Source organism: Rhopalosiphum maidis, chromosome 1 (assembly GCF_003676215.2).
Source record: "Rhopalosiphum maidis isolate BTI-1 chromosome 1, ASM367621v3, whole genome shotgun sequence".
In the NCBI taxonomy this organism is placed as follows: domain Eukaryota; kingdom Metazoa; phylum Arthropoda; class Insecta; order Hemiptera; family Aphididae; genus Rhopalosiphum; species Rhopalosiphum maidis.
Genome location: NC_040877.1, coordinates 19885286 through 19909933, shown reverse-complemented (window position 1 = coordinate 19909933; position 24648 = coordinate 19885286). Strand labels below are relative to the sequence as shown.

Below are 24648 nucleotides of genomic sequence, written 5' to 3'. Positions count from 1 at the left end.
TGGTTACAATAAAGCGAAATATTTATAATTATTTCTGGATAATAATAAAATAAATGTCCTGAAACCCACATGGAAAAAAAATAATAAACAAACAAATGTGTGCATACCGCAAAACGTGTTTATATATGTGCGTTGTATGTATAAATTTGAAAAATATCTCTCTATCCATCTGAAACGATTACTAGGATGCGATTTATTTTTCGACCAAAAAAATTGTATACATTATGATATACCGGTAACCGTACATTATGACGACGCAACGCGGGGGACGACTATATATTATGTTTATGTATATACTATATAATACATATTATGCATAAAACACTCGTTAACACAAATACAATTGTCCCCGAGGGCTGGCCACGAGTGGGAGGCACAAGTAGCCGCTATAATGTTAAGTTATTTTTTCGAATCGTTTTACGCCAAAACGTCGGGGTGAAACAGAACGTAGGTACTTATACGAAAAACCGGTCGGTGTAACAAAAATAATAAAAAATATATTTTTCTCTCGAAAAAGACTGCAGCGACGTAATCTCGTCTAAACGAATTTTCGAGTTCTTTTGCGATGTATACATACAGTAAGTTATAATTTATAAATTATATCCTCTCCCGCCCCTCCCGGTCATCGTGCAGCACTATTACTACTATTTAAAACTCTCTTGCTCCCTCTTATACTCTTTACCTGCCCGTGCGCTGATTTAATACTGTACTACTATAATAACAATAAGTTAGTATTCACAAAAGGGTTACAATATCGTATTTACTATATACAGGATGATTCATCAAGTATGTTCACTCCTTGTTTCCTTTAATAACTGTCGATTCAAATGAAAACCTTTTTTTTCTATTTTAAATTATAGTTTGCGGTCTGATTGCGGATAATTTTCCTGAAACTTTCGACATATTAAAATTTGAACATATTTGAACGAGGCGTTTCTCAGTTATATTAAAAATTTACCACTAAGGATAAAAATCCTTAAAAATTGCTCTACAAATATATAAAATAAATAAAATGTTGGGACTTGTATTTATTGGTATTATTTGAAGCATTTTTACAAATTATAAATACTGATAGATTATTATATTAATTACCAAAAACTTTAAAACACCATCAACTCCCACGTATATCTTATAAACCCATTACCATGGGCCTATTATTATTAGCACACAAGACACAAATTTCAGTTACTCAAAAACTAAATACTCGTTCGAATTTTGAAGTTGATATGTCAACAATTTCAGAAAAAAATGTCTGCTAAGCAATTACAACAGAAAAATAAGAATTTGAAAAACAGAAGTTATTATCTCTACCAGTATACAGGACACGCGGCTTCTCAAGTATCTAAAGTATCTAGTACAAACAACCTCAAGAATTTTAAAGTATAGTCTTTGTGTATATTTGAATATTCCAAAAATCAGATTTAATATAACCACGACATTATATTGAAGACAGGAGTGAGTATATGCTTTTTAGATCACCCTATATATAGTTTATTGTTAGAAAATGCACACACGCGCACATAATAAGATGGCAAGTACCTATATCTATGATAGTACCTATAATATACAACTATTGCCGTTCGCATCACGACCGCCGAGCGCGCACACACACACGCGGGGCGGGCCAACGTCTCAATTATTGTAATGCTATCATATATATGCATGATAATATTACAATGTAAACGAAACGCATGCACAGGGCGGCGGCGGCGGGAAAAGACGTCTGCGCACGATCCTTTGGGCCCGGCGCCGTTTTGCATATTTATTAGTGAAATAATCAGCCCCGCACGCCCACCCAAACGGCTGCAGCGGCCGCGATGACATTCCCAACATACAAACGAGGGGAGTGAGGGGAGAGAGTTCCAGGCCGCCCGGTCACGGTATTTTAATATTGTATATATTATTATTATAACACCACGTGATGACGATGTTGCGAGAAGAGACATCACGATGACACACCGTCGGCATAGGTATAGTGATCGAGAGCTAAAGAGTTGTGATGGGGCTTGAAGGGACTTAGCCCCACCCCCAAAGTTACAAAGAAAGATTTTAGTTGTAATATTCAATGACTATCACATCATTCTGTACTGTACACAATACACATATTATGTTAAGTTGCACGAATAATATATACACGATAGACTACAGTTACTTATAAGTATTAATAAGAACATATTTTCTAAAAAATCACTTGAACAATATAAAATACAAAAACGCTTGAAATGAATGTATTTGAATTATTTGTAGTACTTAGGAAATAGACTTTAACTATACCCTGAAGTTTCACTGCATACAATTATATACCTACTATATACGATATCACAGTAAGTTTTAAATTGTGGGTCAATTCCGAAATGTCTAACAATAATAGTCGATATTGTTATTGCAAATTAGTTGATGACAAATATAAACCTGATATTATATATAATTTTGGCATTTCAAATTCTAAGTATAACTAAACGAAATTGATTTTATTTAAGTGTTGATATTTTAAACGTATTCATACGATTTTACATTATATACATACCTACGTCGAACATAAGAATATCTATTTCACGGCTTTATTTTATTTTTTAATTTAAACATATTTTGGGTATTATAATTCATAAATATGCATAATGCTACATAGGCGTTTAAATAAGTTTAAGACTTTTTCCCTATTCACTCTTCTTTTTCACTACGACTCTTAAATAATTCTCATAACTGCCTATAGACACGTTTAATTAAATCGCTCACCCGGAATATACTGTATACAACAAGACAACTGTACCGTGGAAATTGTTCGGAAAACCATAAGACAAAATTGTAATTAAAGCACGTAGAGCGACCGCAATTAGTGAGAATCCCTCAGTGGCTTTTCGTACGTAAAGTAATGGTAGTAATTTCTGAAGCTAACAAGCCATGGAATTTGAATTACCATAAATATCAAAAACATACGTCATATTATAATTAATTAAATACTACAGACAATGTTGTTAAAAACATAAATTTACTAAATACAATTTAAGAAATTCTCATTATTGTTACATTATATAGCACTTAAAATACTCTGTTATTTATGTGTCTTATACATAAAACATAAATACATAAACTATTTCTTTGCTAAACTGAAAAAAACGATTGCACATGTATTGTAGAATGGTATTCAAAACAATTCGCATGACATTAAATCAGATCCACAAACAATTAATCTACGCCAAAAATTAATAAAAATGTATCTTTAAACTCGAACTCTGCAGCGGATATCTCAAAACAGAATAACACGAAGAACAGTCTCCGACGATTTATCTGTGGTGTATGCGATGACCTGTGCGACAATTCAACATGACAAAATGAATGCTTGAACAATATTTATTAACAACGGTTAAATTACACCGGACAATCCACGATGTATTATATTTGAACACTATATGCAGACCTATATAGTTCGTACAATACGTGTATACCTTATAATCCACATAAAATTATGTATAACGAATTGTCGAAGACTGAAATAAAAAGTAGGTACTATCTACGTAATAAAAATAAATATATAATATATAAAGATATCTTTTGGCTGTGCGGCACTCTTCAAGTACCTAGGTACCTCTAAGTACTTCTACATATACCTAATCTTTGTGCTCGGGAAGGAACGAGTTGTTTTCTTGTTAGCCACAGTCGGAAAACATTGATCTTCTTGACAGGGTGTCAAACGCCCACACCGCCATATTATAATAGTGATACGGTGGTGTGTGTGAATGTGTGTGTGTAATTATTACGTTATATACATTTCGTGACGTCGGTCGCCTCTACGTATATGGAACGAAGACGTATTATAATAGAGGGTTATAAGTACGGGGTCACGTTCTTATAAACATTGGGACATGCCAAATGAATACAAGGAAGAAAGTGGAGGCCATTTAACATCAATCCTCTGCTGTACCTATTATTTATATAAAATACAGCGTCGTACTGTACGCGCAGCACAGATTTTTTCTGTGTGTGTACGCGTATAACACAGTTAAAAACAACACACGACCGAATGCGTTGAAAACCGCGTACCTACTTCATACCTGTTGCAGCTGTAAGTTGCTCTTACAATATACAAAAATATATCGGCTATAGGAGACAGGAGTGTCCGCCGTAGTTAACGCACACAATCAAAATCAAATGTTGTCGCTTGTCGTACATTTTTAAGGCTATAAAGTATATATTACATTTATTATAGACGAGATAAGCGTTTAAACTATTTTAAACTATTTATAGTTTTTTCGCCACTTATTATTTTGAATAAAATGAATCGTTCTACCAATAATTTGAATTCACCGGTAAATACGATTTAGTAACCTGATGTATTGAGCACTAGTTTTACCTAAGCACAAAATAGAGATGTTTTCTGATAATGAATCATCGCATTTTAAAAGCCACATAATCAGTGGAGCTTGGGTAGACTATGCTAAAATATTATTTCATATCGCTAAAATTTCTTGAAAATCATTCGATAGTTGTAGGTGGCTTATTATTAAATAAGTAAGAAAACAAATAAAATAATTATACGAGTAAGAGAAATAATCAATTTATACTACCGATATAGGTTTGAAAAACAATATTTAATAATATTATTAACTATATGCATAATTTTACGAAATGCCTCTAGAATTTGTGAAATTTAAAAAAAAAACATATAATTTTCCATAACGTCGTTTTTTAAGTAAAATATATTATTACACTGTTGAAAATATAAAAATATAATAAGTACAATAATGTACTCATACTATAATATCGTGATAATATACCAGTCGATATTTTCAATTATATATTTCACATAGATTATAATAATGTGTGTAATGCGTATGTAATTTAAAATTACGTCGACGACGTATAGATACATGTTTTTTATTTGCTAGTAGGTAGGTATAGGAAAAAAACACGCATCGCAACTATAATATATAAGTAAAAGATATATATTGTACACGATATGTCTACCTACTATACTCATTGGTATATATGTTTTTCGTTCTATCGGAACCTGTAATTTTACCGTGATTAACCCTTTAATCTATTCCTGCCACTCCGAGTGTCGTCATCTGAGAACCCCTACCACCAATCTCATTAAATCGTGACCGTAGTCTTCACGTCGCCGTTGAGACGTATAAAAATGTCTTTCTACACTATCCCTCCTTCGAAACAAGCGGCAACGTAGTGGGAATCTATACAACCACTCACAGAACGCCCAAAAATTGTCTTAATTTTAATATTTTCAATATATAAACAATATAAACTTATATATATATATGTTAAGTACATACCTAATTCTTTTTTAATTGTGTATGGAATTATAATTGATTGTGTTGAATTGAAATACGTTTTGAAACCGGGAAATTTAACAAGCTCATAAAATAAACTTTCCTAACTTGTTGAATTTCTATCGTCAATAACTATTTAACCACCTATACATATACCTATTAGGTACGTGTAATATTCGGATTAACTGCGGCTATGTGTCAATATTTCCATCTTCGCGTTGAGAAGGCTTCTCGTATATTAATAACTATATATAACAGTTTTTATTATCTAGCTATACAAGTAGGTTATTATTAGGTAATTATTTTTTTTTTTTTTTAGGTACTTATAAAAATAATATGTAGGTTTATACACGATACATACAAGCTATATATTAATTGAGGAGAAGGACCGCTGAACATACTAAAAACGTGTACACAGCAAATCGAATAATACGACGCGTTTTAACATATCGACTATCGAGTAATATATTTATATACCAACAACTAATTCCAAATGGTTATATATTATGTTTTGTTTTTAAAGTAGTTACTCACCGCAGCGTGTTATATAGGTAGGGATTTCAGTGGCACCAGTCTACATATTATTATTATTGGCTTCTAGTATTGAATAACGAACCTCGGCTATATTATACATATATATATATATATATATAGGAGAACCGAGAGAAGTCCGACAGGCAATCACGGTCGTTAATTTCAGTTATCAGTCAGTTATCATTAGGTTCAACATGCTTCCATTTTAATATTATACATTTTCTTTTATCGTATTAATGATTTAATTTCAGCGATAAAGACACGGCATAAAATAGCGGACATTCATTTCGACCAGTCCATCTTGCCTACGGACAACACACAAATCCAACGCCAGGTGTGTGTGTGTGTGTTTACAGTGCTAGCGGTTAATTTATTAAAGCAACAACATTTACATAGAAATGCGAGATAGAAACTACGTAGATAACGTCGCGGCCAACTAATACTTAATAAATAATAATATAATATTTTAAATCACCTCTACTTATACATTATAGTCAGTCAACGTATGAATTATTTATTAAAATTTGCACGGTACGTAATAATTGCCATAAAAGGTAATATCATATTATTATACTATATATAAATATATATACAAAAAAATGTAATAATATAATATAACGTATATATATATACATAATATAGGTGGTAAAACATATTTTATATATTTATTTAAAAACGTCCACAAAATTATTAGGGGTTTTTATAACATACCCATAATCAAAGTCGCAGAGAAAGGTATAATTATTTTATCTCTATATTATGGACGAAACGAGATATAATATACATACTCAAAAAAATTACAGTTTTCATATGAGAGATTCTCAAACCATTTAAAAATCATGATAATACAACTATTGTACCAAAGTAAAACATATTACCAATCAATACACATTGGGTTACATATACTCGTATATGAAACTCAAGCATTTATTCGTACAACAAATTATAAGATTATCCATTACATTTTACGTTAAAAACCGTCCGCAAATTTTAAAACCGGTTAAATGTAATGTAAAAATGTATCAGACAACCGGTTTTCGAGTGTTAGAAGAAATGTTAAAAACCTTGGATAAATTATGTAATTAATCTGAATTTGAAAAAATAATAATTTAAGATACAGTGGGTAAATATTTTTCATTAAATTATTAATACAATTATATGAGAAAAAATGTATTCTTGTTTTTTCATTTTTATTCATATTAATACTAGGTATGTCTACATTATGTTGTCCAACTGCAATATTTGACATTTATGAAATAAGTATATCACAATGATAATTACAGTGGTACTTTTTTTTTGTAAGTTGTATTTTATTACATTCATGGTTGCACCTACACTAAACCTAAATACGTCTTTTATGATTGACGTTGAAATTCGATTAACTCCACGAGTCAAAATGGTTTCAGGCGAATCACGCCTCCCGCTTACTCTTTAAACATCGATCTAATTTACATACGTGTCAATTAGCAAAATGAAATAAAGTAGTTTTAAATAAGTAATAACACATATTATTATAAACTTGCTGGTACGAACACCACGCGTCGGTGCTTCGACTTAATGACAATATTATTAATAAAATTTCTTCAGTATAAACAACATTGTTTGATTTTCCGATTGCTCGAGTACGCCACAAATTCGATTGATCAACAAACAATCTCATAAATTATTATTAATAATACTAATTATATTCCTTGAAATAATTTTCTGTGTGCCCCGATCAAACGCGTAAATATATTATAAATTTATAACGTTTATAACATAAAAATGTATATTTTTCTTAGCTCTGCGTTATACCATGTAATACATTATTATCATCATAATTTGTAATTTAACGATTATTCTGTTACATAAACAAGTCAGAAACAATATAGTAGATATACGTGGTTCGACGGACTCAACTAACGATCAACAATATAATATTATGAATGTTCAAAACCCATATGTCAATAATGGTTTATTTTTTTAACACAACATAACAATAACATTATAATAGGTTTTTGGTTTATATAAATGCGAAATTAAATATAATAAGACTTATGGCGTTTGAATTTTTCCCCAGGACGATGGCTCCTTTGTCTTAAAATAATAATAATAATAGTAATGGTATAATAATAATAAACACCGCAATAATATATATGCAAAACGATTTTCGTTATACCCGGTGAACATAAAAGAATGTTTCTAGAGCTCCAGAGAGTAGGGAAATAGGCGTGGTTAATAACCACCAGGCAATTAACATTACATGCATAGGTGTCACTCGTAATTCTTCTGATTAACTGTATGTAGATTCTCCATTTGCATGCTTCAAGAGCCCCCGCAGCTGCTGCGAGCTTCTATATGCTATTACAATGATGATAATAAATTTATTTTTTTTATTTTTTTTATACTCTTTTTATTTTGTTCGTCTTCAATCCAAACTTTTCTACGATTTATTTTCAATTAAATATTTCAAACAAATTTTTAAAAATGTTGACAATTTTATTAAAACTCCGTTCAATAATAATTTATTTGTCGCAACAATTGTTAATTATAATAGCATCCCAAATTATGGCGTGATAAGAAAATTAATTTAAACCAAATCATAGGCATCATCATTCCAAATTATATGTAAAAACATTGTGGATGCGTATTTTTCTATTGTCCATTTTATACAATAATTTGAACTTATTCATAACTTTCATTAAACATCTGTAGTATAAATTAGTAAATGGATATATTATATAAGCTACTATATACAAAATAAGCTAAAGTTATTTATTATTATTAATATTTTTAACAGAACATTATCATTAACACTTAATAAACAAGAGAAAATAAAAGTTTTTATAGAGTCTATTGAAACTTTAAAAATATCTTATCCTAATCTATCATTTTTCTTTTTTAAAAAAAATTATTATTTAGTTTGTAATTTAAAATAATAATTAAATCCCATTGACTTAAATTTTCCAAGGAGTTTTATTAAATAAAAATTATTATTTTAAATCAATAATATTGGTAGATAATAAATAATAAAATGTTTATGAAAAAAAGAGCTTTTGAAAAATATAACTTAATTAATATAATAGAAAAAAATATATACATGAATGCAATACAATACGGCCTTATTTAGTATTAGACTATAGTATGATTTTAAGAATAATTTTATGTAAGATATTGATAATCAATACCTATTTAGCCCATATAATTATGGTAACAAAGTTATCAAAAATTAAATATTTGAATAAAAATACAGCCATACAAGATATATTATTTTATATATTAAATATAATATGATATATTTAATAAAAATTATTGTCTTAATGTTACAATATACAAAGGTACCTACAAACAGTCTATCCCACGGTAATTTTATTACCAAAAAATAGAAATTAAAAATAAGAATCATATGTTATTATAATATACCTTTTTAGTATGACTATTACACTTTATTTCACTAATAGGTCATTGTATAAGCATGGTATTTTTTTTCTCGTTTACTATATCATGATAAAAATAAATTATTATATTTTAGTTTCCGATAAAAATAGCTCTATTGAATCATTACTAGGTATTCCATAAGCCTAAAGATGCACTACAACTTCAATACAATATGTATATCTAGTTACTGAATGTACCACATTTTAGTGATTTCCTTCCAGCCACTCAATTATATATAGGCCAATAAGAAAATCGTCATAATTAACTTCACCACCTTGAAGCCACCGATCAAAGTGCTGTAGGTCCCGGAAGTTATTTATACGTTAAAGAAAATAGAACTAACAATACACTTTAAATATAATCTCATCAGAGTAAAAAATAATGTCAGAATAACAAATTATAATTAATGCAAGAAAAAAAGCGTAATACGAATTTCAAATAATTTCCCGGCTTACAAAAAGCATGACCATGTCAAAAGGTTGCAGTTCACAATATTTAAAAAATAGTCACTTTATACCTAACTTCTTAATATATTTAATCTTTATGTATACGTTTATTAACTAATAATTATAAATTCACCAAAACCATATTATAATAAAATTAAAATTTCTTATGCCAATTTGAAATATCTATGTATTATGAAAATAATAATTTTTTAAATATGTTACCAATCGATTTAAATCTTCAATATGACATGATATCTTTACAAAATAAAGTTTTTCCTTAACTAAGTCGTGTACTCGTAGGAGTAACAAAACCCATTTATCATAATATCCTAAAGTTATACAGATCGTCCGTCGGTTGGGTTATGTAGGTGATTTTTATGTTTTTATATTTTTTAAATTTAGTTTCTCAACAAGATTTACAAGGCCTGTGGATAAGACAAGATGGAAAATAACACACATAATCGTAAAGCCAGTCGTAAATTAAAAAAAAAATGAATAACATTGGCGGTCCTATGAATATTTTCTCACTCGCCCATGTGTTAGCCCATCGGGTATAAATTAGTATCGACAAATAAAATAGAGTTATTTATGTCCTACGATAATCCATTATAAATCGGTATACTGTAGATTGTTTCAAAACAGCCGACGGACTTTGACGGTTACCAGCTATATGGTAGAAATTTAAAAATATTAACTCAAAATTTGTGTAAACTTAAGTAATCAAAATAAGTAATTGTTTTTAATAAACAAAAATTACTGTAAATTTAAACTATTATTATCTCTTTACATTATAATTATATTATGTACAATATATTTACGTCTTACGTACACACTATTATTACACTGTTATATATTCAATATATTAATATACTTAACAGTATGGAATATATCTGATCGATTAATTGTATATATACATAAAACAAAATTACAAATTCGTTACGCACGATACGTATGCAACTTTTTTAGGTAAACCATTGAGTGGGTTACAGGGTTATGTTATCAATTGTGATTTAAAAGTCACTGTTATTATCAAACTTTTAAATACGATTTTGATAGAAATATAATGTATTAAATATGAACGTGTATGACCACGAATACATTTTAAAAAAAGGTGTATAAAGATAAATCGTTAATCTGCGGAGGTCTAAAAAAATAAATCTTTCTCATTCACAGAAGCGCCCAATTCGGGTGAAGAAGACAAACCGTTTACAATCATTCTTTTCCATTTTCCCCTGGACATTAATAATGATAATAATACATTTATGTAATATTCGAAAACAGAAAATATATATATATATGTATGTGTAAGAGAATGCCGGCCTCGTTCTACGATGTCTTTGTTTCATACGTCACCGACACATTGACCCGGAACGGAAATATGTAAATATATTTTATATTATTTTCAAAACGTCATTATTGCCACGGTTCGCCCGAGAAACTCTCCTGAATTTAAGGTTCATTGGAATGTGTCTGTATTAATGTGCGATTTATCATACATATATACAGAAAAAAGATATCTCTCTTAGTCTGTAACTCCCGGAGCCCAGTGATGGATAGATGAGTGAAGTAATAATAAATATGAGATATACTGAATGAATTGCTACAATAATATTAGTCAGACAGCGGTGTACAATAAATGGTCTTAAGTAAAAATATCGTTGTAAATACTTTGAATAAAAATTATAAACCAAATTATGAATGACTAAAGTACACCTCATCGGTTAGTTCTTTGGGAAAAATATTATTTGAATGTCTCAATAAAAAATAGTTAGTATAATATATTCATTAAACTTATTATTATATACACTACTGAATTGTGAAGCGGTATACCACTCTTTTCTATAATATGTATGCAGAATACCTATACTGATGAGTGATGAGTGATGTAGCCAGTAGGCTAATAAATTGTTTAAATAAGTCGAAAAACAGTAATAACTATTGGAGACGTGCGAAAGTTGTTTCTAAGTAGTATAGTAATTAAATAACTAAATTACATTATGACCCGCCGTGCGTAAAAATATAAAAAAAAATAATTTAAATAACTGTAAACGTCGACATATGTATGGAACTATAAGAATGGTTTAGAAATTTGTAAATATATGAAATAAATAAATTGTATGAAACACACAAAATAATAATTATCGTTTAAGAAATGCCACCTTTCATGATAAATTTTTACACTAATCGTGAATTGTACATCATGGTATTACATAAATACGCATTATAGTGCCATATAATTACTAAAACACTAAAATATATATCAGAAAATGTAAGACATGCGAGAGCAGTCTAAATGTAATTAGTATAGCCTAATAAGCTCAACATTTTTATTAAATTCATTTTATCAGATCAAGCGGTACCTATAATAATATAAATAAAAAAAGATAGTTAAATAAATATACACGACATAGGTGTTGCATAATATTTATACAACCTATCTATGTATTCGTTTCCAATTACAGCTATTGTGAAATAAAATACGTAATAAACATTCATATACAGTCGAATTTTGAATTTGAGCGTAATAATGAGTATTGATTTTACAACGATAAGTTGTTTTTTTTGTAGTAGAAAAAGAACTTCAATTTTCAACTTCGATATAATTTTTAGTAAGAAAATAAAAACTTGTCGATACTTTGAGGGATGATGGACAAAAACAAAAATTTTAATAATAAATAGAAAACCTGGAATTTGTACACAAAATATATTTTTGCTTGTCATATGAACAGTTTCTAATTTATTTGGTTTCTTTGTATTATTTAATACAGAGTTATCACTTTAAAGAAAAACATAACAAATGCAGGATTAAATCATAATGTTGTCAAAAAATCCGACATTTCGTACATGAAACTGTAAATTCGTTATCTATAGCATTAATGTATTATTGTATAAGTAGATATGTTTAGTTACACAATAAAATCGAATACGATTAACCTACAATATTATCATATTATTTCTTATAACTTAAAAAAAAATACATGTGACAACATATTCTATGGAATTAACAATGATAAAATGAAAAATATCGCTGATAGTAAGAGAACGTGCGCTATTATAACCATTATAGAAGTGTCTATTAGTAAATCTTTTGCCGCACATAATGTCACCCAAATATGGTTTTTCGCCAAATACCATTTGACAGTACACCAGAGGACGCACACAGTCGATAAATCGTAATACTTATTAGCTTGTATTTAATTGAAACAAACTTGTAATTTATTAAGTTAATCCATGTTGTATTAGTATCAAATATTAACGCAATACTAAAGGAATTAAAAGTTAATTGCAAAATAGTTATGTAGTAATGTAAAATTGACTTGGCTTCAACTTTTTAGGAGTAACTTATTTATACCTAACATTGATAAATGTTGTTTTTAAAACAATAAAAACGTCGTACTTATAGGATAAAAATGAGTTATAAATTATAATATATATATATATATATATATATATATATATGTCACTAATACGCTTATGTGACTAATAATTCTGTTACTCGTTTAATAATCTCGATTTTTGTACTTATTATATATTTACCATAGTCCGTATAGTATAACAGACTGTATATTATACTTATGCTATATGGACTAATATTCTATCAACATATAGAAGTTTTGTGGTACCTACTGTGTAAAAATATTTAAAAACTTATCAGAATAATATTAAAATTAAATCATAACACACTGTGTAGAGGTATTTGCTTTGACGCTTTGTGAACGTTAAATAGAGAAAAAATACATGCCAAGAATATGACAGGATTTAAAATAAAAAACTGGTTTTCACATAAGACTTTTAATATGTTTTAAGTCTTCTTTTCAATATTGCGATCTACATATTTTAAAAATATTCTGCAACGATTATTTGCACATCATACGCATATAAGTTTCAGTCGGTTAATACGATGATCTTTACCTTTAAACCTACTATTTTTTTCCAGATGTCAATCACAAAAATTTATTATTTATTTATGTCTACATATACAATATATATATTACAAATATTACAATATATTTTACTTCCGTCCTGATAAGTATTCGGTACTGTACCCCCCGAGGTTTCTTCCGGTATAGATTTACGCTTGTATAGAATATTTAGGAAACGCATAATGCATAATACACACAAAGGCTACGAGCGTAACGAATACTGCAAAGGGAGGAACGATCGAACCTGCAGAGATCGACTGCATACAAAAAGTGTCTGACCGCGTTTATCCTCGCACATATCCGGTGACCAGGGTACATATATACGTGCTCACATCCATCTCTCAACCAAGGTAGGTACTTAAAAACTCGCCCAACTATTTTCAGAATGCTTGATAAAAAAAAATAAACATAAAGTTCGCATGCATTAACCGGCCCGAATTTGTATGCAACGCGCAAAAACGAATATTTTTTATGTTTTTGCTTGACACTGCAGTTATGATTTCTAAAACCATATTCTTTCAAAAATGTATGACTGTAAAAACAGATTAACGGTTAGCGGTTATACGACTAACGGCGACAGTGCGAGACACCCTGTATACAGCAAAAAAAAAAACGCGCGGTCGGGAGAAAACAATAATTATTATTATTATTATGGTTTGGGGATGCGTCTGCGGTTTTTCGAATGATGTAGAGAATAAAATTAACCACACGCGTGTATGAATTGCACAACAAGACCTATCTACCTACCTCATACCTGCAGTATAATACTGTATCTGCCGATTCGGCGCGCGCGACCGGCCACGACATGTGCATTGCGTGCTGTATACAATGCGACGACGGACCGTGACGAACGGTGATCGCGAAAGCCAAAGGGACCGCCACCGCCGGTAAAAATCGTCAGGAAAATTAGTAACGGCATCGTATCGGCGAAAACATCTGTAAACCGTATACGAATTTCGGCATTTACGATTTATTTTATATTTTTCAAAAGCGCTGTAATAATATAATTTTATTATGTATAGAAGAGGAGGTATTGTATACGTCTGTTGTATATTATGGAATACGGTCTAGCACTCTGGTCTAAGAAAATATTTAATACTTTACTGGTATTACCATTGCAGTCTATTATTATTATTAGGTATTACAATATTTATATTTATAATTATTTATATTAAAACGAGACTACTATATATCTATATTAAAATATATGAGTTAAATTAATCAAATCAAATTTATTTATTATACTGTGCAAGAAATTTTCACCGGCGTTTCAAGAATAAAACATAAAAGAAATTCATAATTTTTTTTTTAGCTTTATAATTAATCTTAACCCATTTTTTAAATAAAGTACGTGTGGCACTGTGACTTTTCCGAAATACAGAAATACTATAGTACCAATCAAAACTATTGACATCTATCAAATATTAAACATAGGTTTTATTGACTCATGGATGTGCGTACATCATACAATGTGTCAAAGAGTTTAATAACTGATAAATATGGACGGACTTTTCCACATACAAAATATTTTATCATTTTTGACGGAAATCACCAACAACTTTATAATCTTAGAAAGCATATTAAATCTACGCTGAAAATATCAACTCCGACAGAGTTCTTATCGTCTTTGGCGCCAGTCCAAGGAACTTTTTTCGGAAAAACGAATACGCTCCAGTTTTCTCATATAGCTGATAGGCGATGGCAGGACAATAGCATTAGAATAGATTACAAAATCAAAATCTATCTGTATGTAATACTCTTACAGTGTCAGATTTACCACAGTAGTAAAAAACAAATGCATTGTACTCGCTACTGTCAATTAAAAAATAAATGACAATATTTACTGATTGTTTCTAGTGATTATTGTATCAGATAACCGTGTTATTCGAAACGATATGTTTTTTTTTTTTAAATGAAACAAATTTTTGTCTTCTAATGACCCACCGTCCACAACACACGTTCAATCGTTCATATGCCATCACATAAAATTAGAAACTGGTTTTAAAATATCTCAAATTAACTCTAATGTGAAGTAGTTAATAATTAAATATATAAATAAAAAACGATATTATCTACTTCATTTTTTAATACTTAAAATTAAAAGGGACATTTTTTTAAATATTTAAACAATATAATTTAAATAATGTTTATTTTATATAATAAATTGTAAATAAAAGTTATACAAAATTACAGCAATAGATATCCACAATAATATATACTATGTTCATCATACCATATCACTCTATATTAATTCAAAAAAATAATTTTAAAATATATTTATTCATAAAGAAGGTTATAATCCAAATTTTCGGGGTACATTATTTACAATCAAGTTGTAACATATTTAATTTAAAGAAACCGGTCCATGACAAAAAAAACAGTAGTTTTAATACTTGAAACAATAATTTAGATATAAGTAACTACATACCTACCTGTTACAAAAAACGTACAAACAAATAAAATGATAATTATTCAAAGTTGCAATTATATCAAAAATCCAATTAATCGAAAACAAAAAATTAATAATAGCACTATCTACCTACCAATCAAAATTGCAAATAGTTTGTATTATACCTATTTAATATTAATTTTAAATTATATTTTTATGCAAAGATATAATCAACGTCTTAATTTTTAAGGTAAGATCATTGCATAATAATAACAACAGACTTATTATATTACATTATGTTTTTTCTGATTGATCTCTAAGAAATGAGGTATTCATTTTTTATAGAACCAAATGGAAGAAATAATACTATTATGTAAAATATATAAGAATTTAAAAAAAAAACCTAATTTAAAATGTAAATAAAACTATTCTTACGAATATTAAACAACAATATTATACTTACACAAAATTTAATTATTTAGAACTCCCATCCATATAAATAAACTATTATGTATAAACTATATTTATTTCATTCGGGTAATGGGAGGGATTGAACTGTAACAAGCTTGATTATCCTAGTCATTTTTCATAAATATCTGCTTAAAAAACGTTCCCCACGTTTATGTGGTTACGCCTAGTCACGAAAACTGTTGTGGTTAAGACAATACAGATGATAAATAAATATGCTTTAAGCCCTTTTTAAGAACACCACACAAGATTGATTCATCGAGGGACCAATTTCTTTATTATTAGATACTATTTTTTTTTCTATCTATATCTCCAAGGTAGGTAGAAACAACTAAAAACTAAGAAATACTTATAGAAACTCATAATAGTGTACCTATGCTATATACAAAAAATATAAAAATATAAAAATTGTCAATAAATAAATATAATCTTATATTTTTTTTAAACACAAAATCAAAACTATAGATAAACGATCATAAACACGAAGGTTAAGATAGGGGAAATTAAATATAAAGATAAATATTAAATTAATTTTAGAAAATTTTAAATCAACACTTAGCGTTATTCATTTACAGCAACTGTAAACTGTAATTGTAATTTTTATAATTACTTATTTAGTTAAAATTATCTTATGATAAAATTCAACTCGTTTTAAATATATTGTATTAATACTATCCAGGCTCTAAATATTCAAATATAAAGGACAATTTAAATAAATATATGATAAGCTCTAATGATACTTTAAACATGCTATACTCAATAAATTTTATTTCAGTCAATAAACAAATAACAAAGCAATTAATTTCCAAGACGTAAAAAAATATGTTTATCGGCTATTGCTAAGAACTTTCGATTTTTATCGTTTTTTCAATACCTATAAGTGTAAAATAATTTTAACTATCAAGAAAATAACATAAATTATTATAAACAACACAAATTATTAAACAAGTTACAACGAAACTAAATTTGTTTTATAATATTCCTGTGATTTGCATTATAGATCATAAAAAATATTCAAAATTGAATTTAAATGTAATATATTATAATCTATTATGCCTTAAATATTGTATATAGATGGTATACTCTTTAATCTGTATGGCTGTATCCAATATATTGTTTTAGTAGTCGCTAGTCTGAATCAACATTAATAACAGACGTCAAGATTGGGAGATATTAAAAAAGATTCCATGAAAATAGAGGCAACATGAGTCGACAAAAAAATTCAAGACACTGATCGACACGACGATTTAATTAAAGACAATTTTAATTAAACATCGTTTATCAGGCACAACGGATCATATTGATATCCTTTATGTTTTACGCTAATTCATGTTACTTTTAACAGCTGGACATCGAGCGAATATTGTTTCACCTCAGGGAGGATTCTTTTGTTTGCTTTTTTCCAGCTCGACTTAATTAGACCTCCTGACCCGATTTCAATTCAATGAAAGTAAAACAATATACTATAAGCTCATTACACTTATCTTGTGTATAGCATTATATTATACTCGTATACTATCATAGTACTATATAATACACAATAACTTTTATTCGCAGAATGTTCTATAAAATGTCAGTACTTTATTAGTTTATTTGCTCAAATTCTTTTTTTTTCCTTTTTCCCGTTGCCAATTTATTACGAAAACGTGCCCGAATTCTTATTTACAGTAGAGGTACACTGAACATTAAAAAAGCCGCCCACGACTTCCATTAACGTCACATCGTTTGTCACAAATTTAGTACACATCGTCCTGAAAACCCGGAACTCTATTAAATACGTATTTTAGTTTCGGCAAACCCTCTCTAAAAGTATATACCTGCGCCAGCATACAAATAGCCGATTTAAACATTTTTTTTCTGGAAGTCTTATCCTTTTTTTTGTTTTTACTACTTTATTTTTTTTCTTTTTCAGCCAATCTAACGCAATAGTTGTACGTTCGTGCCTAAAATAAAAAAAAAACTTAACCGCGTTTATATTTATTTTTTACTACTATCACTACATAAGAAAACACAGCCTAAAGTATACGCTTTAAAATTTAAAAACTGTTAAAGGTAAAATGTTTTGAGCACTCGATGTACTATATTACTGACTGTATTCGTGAAAGGGTTACCATTATTACGAACGTCTTTAATAAAAATACAACAACTAAGTACATATTATGTATTTTAAAATCTGTCGGTTGTGGTGTTCTTATAAAAAAAGAATTGTTTACACACAATAGATAGAATAGATTCAACGATCTTTATATTTATTGAAAGACATTTTTCCGGTGTAAGGTGACAGACATGTAGGTTAGGTTGAGCGGTCTTTTAAGATGTTTAAATCGAAACCTGCACCTTTTATAATTATAGTTAAACACGTTCATCTTACACACACAATCATACATTGTCGGTGTCCCTTTATGAAAACCGCGACCCCTTTGAAACCCGAGATGCCGAAAAGTATAAACGCCGCCAGAGTCTGCAAAATCAAGGTGTACGCAAAAGAAATGTCAACATGTCTAATCCAACCGCCCCTATTCATCAACTATACCGGCGGTGATACTGCACACATCATAATATATAAAACATATTACATGGTAATTCCACAATGACATTTGACAAATTAGGAAGTCGGTTGAAGGCAATTAGTCACATTTTGCATTTTGACAACGAAAAAAAGTTTTAAACTAAAACAACATGGTATGAATTATAAGATTTTTATAAATATCACTGTTTTTAAGAACTACTTGGTAACAACTAATAATTCACAAACATTTTAGTTTTTAGTTAATTAATCCTACAAATAATTATTCTAGATGTTTTCAAGCATATTTTGTATGATATTTATTATTTTTCAATTTTGGCAGATACAAATTGCTAAGTAAGTATATAAAAATATATTGGATGTATATAATAGTGTTATTAATTTAAGTTATTTGAACTTACTTTTCTGATGATTTATATAATTTACCTATAATAAATAATGAATAATTCATAAAGATAAAATATTTTTATTCATCTATTATTATATTTTCATTATAACAAAAACCGAAAAAAATGGGTCGAGTGGCGGTCGGATAACTGATAATTAATATACTTTTGTAATTTTACTTACGCTTTAAGAAACTATTGTATTCAGTAAATTAATGCTAAAAATACGTGAATGTACGCTTTTTCACATATGTAGGTCATAGCTGACAATAGAAATAACTAAACAATTTGTCATATAATTAAATAAAAATAGAGCTCCATACTCAATAAGAATTATCTAATGCTAAAAATGTAATTTAAAATTTGAATTAGTAATATATTAATATTATTATAGGTAGTTTAATCATAAATTATTTGATATATTTATCGCATAAATAACTTTAAATACTGAAATTGTATACATACATACTACGCTTTATGATGGATAAAATAATTTATTAAATTAATTTAAACTCATTATTAATATATCAAATATCAATAACCTATATTTCAGTACGCGGTTGTTTTAATTAGGATATATTGTGTACTTAATTCTTATTAATTCTAATTTTTTTCTATTTGTTCAAAATAAAATACTTTATAGTGTCAAAACATCAAATTATATACTATACATAATATAATACACCATCTCATGAATATAATCATGAGTTCTTAATTCAAAAGTAGTTTTAGACACATAATTATTGTTGTAAATTATTTTTAATTTTTGTATCCTATTATTTCTTTTCTAATTAAAAGCATTTTGGCCGATGATAGTATAGTGTTATTTCGACACAGGATAATAGATCAAAAACATATTAAGCCAGTAAAACAGGTGGGCGTGATCCATTCATACGGTCATCCGACATAAATTAATTTATAGCATAAAAAATGTTAATTATGATAATTATCACTCAAAAAACTCCTTGTTATAATACATAACGTAATAGAGGTTAAAGGTATCTGAGCACACTGGGTACCTGGTGATATCAGTTTTGGACATGACTAAAATATTTATATAAGAAAACATCAGAATACTTGATAAATGATAGGCCGTTAATCTGTACTCTGCTTTAACCATGATGCACTATAGTGTCTACCATCTAGATAGTATACAGACAATCAACTAACTTGACCACTTTGTAAAGTATGCATTATCATAAAACGGAATTTATTATACTAAACAGTGATGCCTATTTTACAATTGCTAGAAAAGTCAATGGACCTAGTGCATCATTTTTTAACTACGAATAAACTACAAACTGTTTGGAGCTTATTAGTTATTACTAGTTGCCCGTTGACGTTCATACATTTTTATGTTGAATTAATGAACTATCATTTTCATTCTTATATCTTGTCCGGCTGATGATGTGAAACTATGTATTTCAATTTTTAGATAAGTTTATAAACCGTTGAATAAAATAAATATTTAAGTATAGTCTAAAATTGTTCGTAATCTCAAATAATTTATAAAAGAAAAACTAGATCATTTGTCATAAAAACACCTTTGAGATGTACAATAAAAAATATGAAATACCGTTTTTAAAATAACGTGTATTGAGACAATGTTAAATAATTAGTCAATGTTAAGCTCTTTATTGCGTTTCATTAAATAAAAACTTTCTCTACGCGGACCCCCGCTAAGACTGATATGTATATTTACAGTACATTTTTACATTATATGGTATTTGTTATTCAAATACGAAAAACACCTAACAAGATGAAATATATCAAAACAACACAAGTTTAAACATCCAGACAATTTTTTACCTTATAATATATTCATACATGATTAATAATTGCCGTTAAAACACATTTTAATTAACAACAAATTACGATAAATTTACAAATTACTGAGTAGGCGATACGCGGAATTATATGTAATAAACTATAAACAGTAGAAAGAATCAAAATCATTTCAGTTTTACTTATCTAGGACGTATATTAAAATAAATAAGAATAATATTATGTAACTATGTACACTGTACAATAATAAACTAATAACTAATAAATATAATAGAATACACAAATGTACTTCAGTTTTACTAAACATTAACAAAAGTAATACCTATTCTCGGGGTGACTTTTGTAAAAACTTTTTTCTTGCATCATTGTTAAAATAAATTAACAATGTAAGAGAAGACATTTTAAAATATTTACATAGTTAAATAATTTTAATAATAAATATAATTTATTTTAAATAACATTAAGTTTTTATCTTAAGTTATTATTTATTTATAAAATATGGCTAATAATTATATATTATTCTATTAATTTATTCATAATAAGTAATAACTATTATTTATCTTAAAATCCAAACCACACTAAATAAAAATGTTTTTTAATATTTTGAATAGATCTCCTATGATTAGAAGAAATCATTATTCATTCAGTTCAAATTAGTTTAAAAAAATACTATTCAATGTGGACAGATGTAATTTTAAGTACCTAAGGGCGGTTTCTTTTATCTCTTTGTCAACACTGGATACGGTATACCCAGTTTTTTTTAGTTTTTTGCCCAGGACAAAACTTCATAATCCCTTTGTAAATGCTCAAGTTTAAAGAGAAATAGAACAGCACATGCAATATTCTTTATAACCAATCCCTTTAAAAATTAAACTACAATTGAAGGGCAATTTAAAAAACCTAATAGTTTTTAAATTAAATAATACTAAATAAGAAAAATATATCATTGTTTTTGAATGAAAAAATAAAAAAAAACCAAAAATTATTTTATTAGATCATCATAATGACCTTAATCTTTTAAGTATTATTAATATTTATTAACAATACATAATAATATTTAATTTTTATATATTTATGAGATCTATTTCATTGACATGGTAGAATAAAAGAACTTAAGTGAGTTTAAATGTTGAAACTTAACAGGTGTAAGTTTAACTTTCTATAATATATTCTTTAAAATATGCATAACACAATATTATATCTATATGACATAGTATATACATAATATATTACAAACATTATAAACTTAAATATTTAATAAATTTCATATTAATTTCTATATTATTTAATAATATGTATTATACATTTATCATTGTCAATCAACTAATCAAAATTTAATATTGTGTTTTTTCAAATCTACATTTATTATTAACATATTTAAAGTCTTCTATAAATTTATAATGAAAATATAAAATTCATCAATCCTATTAATATTTGGTACTTATTTTATTTTCTTATAAAAAAAATGTATTAAGACCAAACAAAAAATAAAACGTTATTGAATTGTTATGCAGTATGATTCTTTTAACAGTGAACATTCATTATTATGGTGAATAAAGTAAATTGAGCAAATCGATTTAATTAATTGGACATTTTCTTTTCTGAATAAGACATATAAAATACACGCAAATTTAACTTAGAGCTTATTGTGTTCTCTCTTTTGTTTATTAGTAGACTATCAACCAGTAGAGTATTCACAATTTTTTGGGGAGGGGTGAAGGGATGGAAAGTTTATTATATATATATATAGTCAAATAAAATATAAAATAAAATCAAGGTTTCTGTTCTTATTTGTTAAATAATCAATTCCTGTGGGGGTTGGAAACCCCCAGCGCCCCTCGTTCCCTCTTATAGACCTTGAATATTAATAGTATACCCTTTGGTAATTCACTTTACTTGTCAACAATTTAATTTATTAAAAATTAAACCACATTTGATCAATATATTATATTAAAATACTTATATAAGTACTGTTTACACATAATAGTAAAATATAACAATAATACTTCATATTCTTTAATAATCCTTTCAGGGAGATATAACAAAAATATTTACAAAAAAAACCAGCTATTTTGTGATTATTCCCCAAGTTAGTTCTCTTCTATTCATCAATTAAGATACTAGTTTGCACATCACAATAAAAAATACACCCATCAGATGTTATTAATTAATTTTGCACACTTTTAAAAAATATTTATGCCTAAGGATGTAATTATAACCAACAATTAAGTTGGTTGTAACTTCTAGATATTGTTTAACCTTTTTATATTGATTTATTTAGATAAATTCTCAAAAATATTTTGAAAATAAATTACATACTATATTGTCATAATATAAAATAAATGGTAAACCAAAATAATAATGTTTAAGCATTTGATTTACATCATTAAATCCAATAAAGCTTATTATAATTTTAGTTAGCACATATTTTCTGTACTAAATGTTGAGCGGATACCTATATGAATCAAGGAACAAAAAGCTTAAAGAGCAAAAAACATGATATTATAAGACTAATAACATGTTTATAAATAAAAAAAATAATAATTTAAATATTGATTAAAATATTTAAGTAGTTATGGTTTGAGATAAATATGCAAATCATAGATTTTTACATTTTATCCACTACTTTTTCTTACTACTAAGTTTTTCACATATTTGAGAGGAGTACCGAATAATATAAACAACTTTAAAATTGTCTTAAGGTTTTACTAATAATTTTAATCATAATATTAAGTAAAAAATTAAATATCACTGACCTGTTAGATGATTTCCAGTAAATTCAAAGTCATCGTCTTGATCCCAATGTTTTAATGACAGATTATTAAGTGGAGTAGCATTGGCAAATTCTAAATTTGCGAAATGCCAGTCCAAAATTTGACGATCTTTAGTTGATAGATATACATCACTAAAAAATAAACACATCTTAAATTATTTTATTTTATACTATAGACTAATTAAATTAATAAAAAAAATATTTATTTAAATATAAAAAAATATGTTTGAAACCTTTTGTTAATGATAATGAATATTAGTATAACAATACCTTTATGATGAAACAACAACAAAAAAGGTACATTTTTTCATTAAAACCTAATAAATGTTTAGTATCAATTGATGAAACACTTGACATTGAACAGTAATGTGACAAATGTAGCGATTGTTACATTGTAAATAGGTAAACTGGTTTATCAATTTGTATCCAAAATACTCTATAAAGCTAATTTTTAAAAATTTACAATTTAATAACATTTAATTTTAAATTATATTCAATGACCTTCTAATATTGAATGCAATTATAAAGTTTAATTCACCCAATATTAATCGACAAAGCTAGGGAAGGCCTAAATATAAATTGGCCTTACTATATCCCAAAAAAAAAAGAGTTAAGTAGGCGGAATTTCTAAAATATTTTGCTAAGTATATTGGTTTTGTATAATTATTAGTTCAGTTAAAATAAAGAAGTGTTAAATAAATACCAAAAGTTTTTT

The 24648-nt window shown here is 27.5% G+C and overlaps 1 protein-coding gene across 1 annotated transcript in view; it reads right to left on the bottom strand.

Moving 5' to 3' along the window:
• LOC113549832 (lysine-specific histone demethylase 1A) overlaps positions 1–24648 on the bottom strand; it is a 354689-nt gene that overhangs the window by 326652 nt on the left and 3389 nt on the right. Inside the window, exon 12 of the mRNA XM_026951307.1 lies at positions 23917–24065. Coding sequence (XP_026807108.1) covers positions 23917–24065 — 149 coding nt within the window. The remainder of the gene's footprint in view (positions 1–23916; positions 24066–24648) is intronic.